The following is a 7,730-nucleotide window of genomic DNA, read 5'->3' as shown; positions in this document are numbered from 1 at the left end:
TAGTGGGGAATTTTCTTTTGCGGATTAGGATCCATGTATATACATCCCCACCACGTCATTCAAATCCACTCGATATAGAGATGGAGTTGACGAGGGGGCTGACTGCCAACAATTAAGAGGGTAAAATGGATTTTCCACTATAATTATATCCTTTGTACATACTTACCCCGCAAACGAACAAATGTGTATATATACATACTTCATGGAGCAAACCAAATATACTAAAAATAGAAAGTAACTGCCAAATTAAGATACTTGCATATTTGGGGTTAATCTGATGCTAGATAGCCACAGTACATCACCTTTTTTTTGCGAATAGTACATCACCTTTTTCTTCTTGTTGTCTTTATATACTGCAGCTTCCGTTTACCAAACTTTTATGCGAGTAGTATTGTGTATCATTCTTATTTTTCCAGTTCCATGTACTAGAAATGTTGCACTATCATGTGTATTTAAGAGTACTCCTGGTGCGCCCATGCATTGTCTAAGGAATCTGATTAATTATCCACCTGATTTCATCCACATACACTAATTAGCTAGGAACTAAGCCCGTAAAATACACTCCATTATGTGATGAAATATGTCAATAATGTTTTTGCTCACCGTAAATTTTTTAACGATCATATCAATCTTGATGTTGTACTATTGTTTCTAATTCAAGGCTGGCTATATAGGACTCTTTGTTAGGTGCTGGGGAACACATTTCTATATGTGTTGCATGGCATATTTGGAGAAAGTAATAGGAATAGAACCTATCTTGGCATATCTTGGTTAGGCCGATTTTATGACAACTAGCAAAGGCCAGAGGAGGGACAAGATCAATATCCAGTTTTAATAAACTGGATTAGCTAGAATCCCTTTCGGTTCTTTCCATGCAAAATATAAAGTATGAACCTACATATACTTATGAAGTGTACGGTTAATTTGGGGGATAGACTCTCTACTCATCATGGCTGTGTATCATGGGATCATTTCTAAATTTTGGTGGGACGAGTCAATCCCTTTCTTTTCCCTTGGGCTTCATGCTCATGGTGGACCAAACCCTAAAAAAAAATAAGAGAGTCAGGATCAGAGATGGTGTATATATATTCACCATGCATCCCATTCCTCAAATCAAAGACCACAGTATATTCTTACTAAATTTGAGCGGGCTTGGAAAAGTTCACCAATGATCTAACAATATCAGTTCCAGAAAGTCTGTATCAGAATGTAGTTACTTCATGTAGCTAACCAAATTTAATGCTGAAAAAATAATAATGGTAACTGACTCACTGATTCCCAGCTAGTACGTACTATCTATATGCAAATTCGTAGTTCGGGAGAAACCTGAAAGTACAGACAGTTAGAGCGAGAAATATCCAAGTTCATAAGACTGCGTTATGCCCAATTAATAGAGTAATGCCAACTAGAACTCCTCTAATAATTAAGATTATCCTAGCATGCAGATACCAACTCTTTCTATTACTCCTATACCTAGATCTCGAATCCAAGACATCTCATCAGTAGATGGACAGATTCCGTTCTTATGCAAGTATGTATGATTTGTATGAAATTATGGATGTTCAATATACAAACGACCTTGCATGATACCAAACATGCATATAAAAAGTATGATTGTCTATAGCTCCAGAATTTTGCATTAAAACCCAGAATTATAAAAACACAGATAATTTGTGTATTGAGTTACAGACACCAGCCTTGCGTACTATCCTGAGGTCCCAAACACACAAAAATGTTCTTTCTCCAATATCTGTCACTATACTCACCAAAATTAGTGAGTATAAAACCATCAGCACATCAGATAAAAGAATTGTTCAGTATACATATGGTTTTTTGAAATGCAGTATACATATAGTTAGATAGGCATAAATGTAATGGACACCACTATTTGCACATTTAAGGTAGAAACAACTACCTAAACAAAAAAGAACTTCTTTTCTGCAAAACTTATGGATATATTAGTACATGTATGTTTGCTCATGTACACACCATGCTATCTTAGTGAGTCAAAGGCTTATTTTTTGCCATCTTTACTTTGTGATATTTGACATGGGAGCCTAGCTTTCAAGTCTAAATCTAGCTAGAGTATATATATAGACGGATCAAATATTTCACACTCTTCAAATTTAGCTAGATGAAGAACCAGTAGCTACTACTCTCCCTCCGTTCGGAATTACTTGTCTTGGATATGGATGTATCTAGAACTAAAATACATCTAGATACATCCATTTCTGCGACAAGTAATTCCGAACGGAGGGAGTACATACAAAAATCTGTACACATGATGATGACAAAAAGGCGCAAGATTAATTCCCGCATGGATAACTATAAGGTACACTGAATTAGCATCATCACAAGATAAAAATAATTTCATGTATTAATCACCATTCAAAACATATTGTACAAGCAAAGTATTATCAAAGTAATGTAGGTAATTATAAGCTTAGGCCTGGGTCACAAAAGAATTTCATGTATTGGTCACCATTCAAAATGTATTTTACATGAAAAATATTATGAAAGCAATTATAAGCTTGGACCTCTTCATAAAACTGAATTGGCACGTGTGCTTAAAAAGATGGATGGATAATTTAAAGAATATATATTTCTGACTTCTCTCGTTCCCATCCTATTCTCAGTATATGTACTAGACTCTCAGCAAGTTGAGTTGACAGCTTTGGTCACAAATACCTTCTCCATAATGCGTGTTCATTGTTTATTATGGTTTTCATTTCCATGGTTTATAAAAGAAAGAGGATAGGGAGGTGTCAATTTTACTTTTAACAGCAGACCCTCTAAGAAACTAATTAGCACTAGTGCTAATAAACTTTTAGCTGCTGATTGTTGAGAAGTTCCACAAACTGTAAAAGTTTTTCGTTAATTTAGCCAAAACGAATTGATACTAGCTAACCAACTATACTGAAAGACTAAAATCAACAATGTTTGCTTTCAGATGATACATGGCACTACATTCTTCTGACTTCATGTACAAGATTACAAGGTGTTCAATAGTTGAGCGCACAACTTCTTTACTTGCTGTTACTCAGATCATATACATTTTTCCTATCTTTCTTATACTTCCAGTGGACCAGTGTGAGCAAATGAGTCACTGTGTTTATTCTGGCCAACAAATGCAGTAGCTCTATCTTATAAGCAAGGAGGGAAAGTTATGTACAAGAGGTCTCACAAATAAGGTTTCCAATTTGTGTACATTCTTTGCTTGATCAACCTAATAAATTGCATTATTGCTAGATATGCCTTTTCCTACAGGAAGGTAATTACCGATTGTTGATGAACAGGGTCCGGGATTCTTCCTTTTTAAGTAAGGAAGAAACTTTTGAGGCCGCATGCAGTTATTATTAGAAAGCAAGCATTGATATTTTTTAAGAACAGGGTACATGAGTTACTTTTCTTTTGTAGGCTAAAAAGCTCCCCAGACATTCATAATTATACATGTGGATAACTGGACATGGAATAATAGGTATAAGGAGGAAAACATTTTAAAGAAGAACACTACGAAAAGCTATATTCTTTTCTACTGCTATATTTGCTTTGTAAAGACCTTTTATTGTACCTTTTTTTTGAAATCAATATCTCTGTAGTAGGTACACACTCCTATAAACATATTGACATCGCGAGAGGAAAATCTGGTGTGTTAATAATCAAAATGTAAGAACTTCATATCTACAACATCTCACTATTCAAGTCAGTTGAAATGCTGCAATATAAGTACAGCAATATGGTCATACAGTAAATTAACGAAATGGAGAGACCGGCAAGGCACATGAAGCATTTAATGAAACCGCTTGATCAAGTGTCACTAGCCCATGATTATTCTGTTGTAGACTTTCTAGGTGTACTATTTGAACACACCAGTGTACATGCATACTGCTAGTTCAAATTTTCTGTTTAGTTTGACAATATATTAATTAATTGTAATGTGGCCATACATCCAGAGAATACTTTGTACCAACCAGTTGGCTTGTCATATACTTATAGGCAATGTTTCAAAGGGATAGATGCTATTCAGAATTTCAGATATAATGATTCTAGACTAGCTAATTATAATCATTATCATGATGCACATGCTTTATGTTTTGACAACTCTGCTCACAGGCACCTTTTTCTTTTCTAATCATTCTCAGATACATGCGATACAGGTATATCTCTTGCATTAATGTGATACTTATATTAGTCTTCCTCTAGACCTGTGTGACTTGTATGTGAATAGCTTTCAGTGAGGATAACAGATAATTCAACTAATTAACTCAAACTCAAGGTGACACTGAACCAATATATAATTGACTGAAATATACTGCCATCCGAATTTGATAAAAAAGATAGATCATTTCTGTAACAAGAAGACCTGAAACCTGCTTATACATCCTTGTATACTGCATGAAGTATAAAGCCTAACTCAGGGAAACCTATCAGTTGTGCTAGATTAAGGTAGAAACTAAGTATATGCATTTGTCATAAATTCATTCTTGTAAAGATATGTGATGTGAACAAATTGAGTACATTTAGTTTGCACTAGCTAGCTGTTACTAGGACGGTTCAAGAATTTCACCTGAAATTGATTGCCCAAACCTTCCGATCAAAACTGTATGTGACCTCTTAAGGATGATATTCCCATGTAGCACTGGAAACACAGGACAACTCCAAGAACCTCAAAATTAGCACATCAGCAAAATATAGTTGCCAAAATTAGTAGAACGCACCCAGCATGAGCATAAGATTTGCAAGAAATCAATTAATCTCACCATTGGACACAAAGTTTGCATATCAATATGTCATGCAGCTGCATATATATACAAGAAATCACCTTAAGTAATTAGAATTAGTACTCCGCCGTTGTTGCTGCTCTCATTAATTAGTCCAATCCTTCCATCGGCTGCCCTATCGCCGCCGCCTCCGACATGAACCAGTCAAGCTCACCTTCGCCGCCGATGCTTTTCATCAGATCTCTGACGTCGTGCTCTTCCTCCCTCGCATCCTCGAAGCGGCCGGTGCTGGAGGAGGTCGCCCCCTCCCCTTTCTCTTTCAACGGTCCTGCAGCGGCAGCGGCAGCGCTCCCCTGGGTCTCGTTGGCAAGCCGGTCGATGGCCGGCTTGGACTGCGTGAGGAGCCACTCCACCGTCTTGCTGGCCTTGTCGAAGCCGAGGAGGTCCTGCAGCGCGAAGAACTCGCGCGCCACGCCGACGGACAGCCGCATCCGCCGGTCGCGCACCCCCTGCGCCGTGCGGATCTTGCTGTGCCGGTCCGTCCGGAACGGCCTCTTCCGCGCCGCCCCGACGACGGCACCCCCTGGTGCGCCATTATTCCCCGGCTCGCCCCGCTCCGCCGGAGCTGGAGCGGTCACCGGCTGCCAAAGCACCGCCTCCAGGGTCCCCTCCTCCTGCAGCAGCAGCTGCTGCTGCTGGTGGTGGTACATCTCGGCGGGGAAGAACTGGAAGTACTCGCCAAAAGACGACGGAGCTGGATGCATGTGGCGGCCGGTGGGTAGTAGGGTTCGATAGTGGCGGTTCTTGGTGGGATACTCAATGATGATGATGGTGATGATAACGGTGGATGGTTGGGTCATCTCTCAAATAGTTCGAAGCTTCAGTAGCAAACCAAAGCAAGCAGTAAACTTATGTGGATCAGTGGATGGACAGCTAGAAGCTCCCTGTTCTGGTAGTGGCCTGCGCTACTAGCTAGTGTCAATGCGGATCTAAATCTTACTTCTACTTTTACTGCTCCTTTCTCGCTCTATGTCAAGTAGAGCTAAGCATCCATGTCCAGGGAAGGGCCTGGAAGAGGAGGAAAGGGGAAGAAGAGGTGAGGGAGGACGAGCTAGCTAGCTAGAGACTGTAGGCCGGCATCTAGATAGGGCACTCCTTCAGGCCCACTTGAGTATTAAGATATGGACAAGTGTATCCAGTACATTGCAAGTGTACTATACCCAGCTTGCATTTTTTTATATCTATTTATACTTTTTTTATTAGTAATTTATTTCTTTTTGCCTGTGCTGGCGGGTGCAGCTCTGCAGGCAAGCGGCTCTGTCTTCATGGTTGGATGGCAATGTCATTTGATGTAGTAGCTGGCTAGCTAGGTCTCAAAGCTGTTAATGTGCACTGGCATGTGGGGTCAGGAGAGGTAAGGTGTCTAGCTAGCTTGTCTGCTTCTGCTGGTGGGTGTGTGTGTGGGCGAATGATGAACGCATTATTGTGAGGCAAATCTCTATCCGTGTGTGCAGTTACTACTGTAGGGACATGTGCGGAGGGCTGTAGGCCTATACCCATCTAAGAATGGTCACGTATTTGTACCCATCTAACCATGTGCATAGGTACAGTGCTAGGTAACGATGGGGCATTTGGTTATTTAGCACTACACCCGATGTATGTTAGGGCAACTTCAACACCGAGCACCAAATTACCGGCAAATATGGTCCCGTCCAAATTCCCACAAACCAGAAACAAAGTGGGTGATGTCTGAAGGAGTCCGCCACGTCGGACACTGACAAACCGTCCAAGCACGCACCCGTTGCATCCATATCGGCCGGTCGCCATCAAGATGTAGCAAGATTGCTAGCCGCCCAATCAACATCCTAACGTCCTCTTTGACGGCGAAGAAATACTTCTCCGAGACGGAGCGGTGGTAGTGCTGCATCACGCAATGCCGGGTAGTGTTCGCAAACACCCAAGTACCGCTGGCCTGGGTGCTCGCGGAGGCTTCGGCAGTCGAACCTTCTAAGACCACGTCGAGTCGAACACCCATCACCAGCGCCGGCTCAACAACAAGCTCTTCCGAGTGGGCTGGCGGAGCCCGAGCGTGACGCCTTCATCCGAGCCGCCGACATCGTTGATGTCTACTACACAACTTTATGTCGGGACCGGAAAGCAACAACGCGTTGTATAAATTCACCGATACAGCAAATATGTACACTACACAGCTCCTTCACTTGTGATGAATTTTGAGGACAGGTTCAACCAATAAGTAAGTAGCGGAATAATACAAACAACATGCACATGTGACACAGGATTTAACATGGAAAAATCTTTTCAACTTGAGGAGTAAAAAACTACGGCTGTGGACCGACCGGTCCACGCAACTTCACTATGAGAATGATGAGTACAAAGTCTGCTCTAGAACCTCTAGAGAGATTTACAACACGCTCTCCACGTTGTCAACCGGCAACAGCAACAACAGCCACAAGAGGCAAGATTTCAGCAAAGCAGAGTTTACATAGCTTCTGTACCCTTCAGTGTTTTGCAAACTGCTCTTAAACCACTGAACCAAATAGTACCAAATTTGGCAGACAAGTAGACACATGAGTTCTTGACATCCCCTCCAAATTTCAGCTCAATCGGACATCATTTGCCTACCCAAACTATTCGTCTCCCGAAACTACTCTGTTCTGAAACTGCAGCAGTCAGAGCTAGCAAAACCACTCTCAAATCTGATACTCCACTGACCCAATCCTCAAACCAGCTAACCAGATCGAAGTACTCAAAGTAAGGAACGAGCTCACCAAGTTTGGGGTCCATCCAAGCACGTTTGAGCCTCCAATCATCAGCTTGAACACTGTCTAGTCAGATGCAGTAAATCTGGACAGAGCCTCTGCTTCTTCTTCTTCCTCTCTCTCAGGTTGTGTTTTCTCTTGTGTGCTCTCACTCTTACTCTCACATGAATGTCAGCCACCACCAGCAGGGGTGGAGTGGCTAGGGTTTTCTCCTTACTTCATTTCACTT

The 7,730-nt window shown here is 41.3% G+C and overlaps 1 protein-coding gene across 1 annotated transcript; it reads right to left on the bottom strand.

Moving 5' to 3' along the window:
* Positions 1-246: 246 nt before the first annotated feature.
* Positions 247-5,823, bottom strand: LOC147982821 (uncharacterized). Its single transcript, XM_087539362.1, has one exon. The coding sequence runs from the start codon at positions 5,579-5,581 to the stop codon at positions 4,871-4,873; it is 711 nt and encodes a 236-aa protein (XP_087395488.1). The 5' UTR covers positions 5,582-5,823; the 3' UTR covers positions 247-4,870.
* Between the last annotated feature and the right edge of the window lie 1,907 nt (positions 5,824-7,730).

This window comes from Triticum urartu, chromosome 2A, assembly GCF_056163025.1.
Source record: "Triticum urartu cultivar PI428250 chromosome 2A, HENAU_Tu73, whole genome shotgun sequence".
Classification (NCBI taxonomy): Eukaryota; Viridiplantae; Streptophyta; class Magnoliopsida; order Poales; family Poaceae; genus Triticum; species Triticum urartu.
Note: the sequence above shows the minus strand (reverse complement) of the source record. Positions and strands in the feature narration are given on the sequence as shown.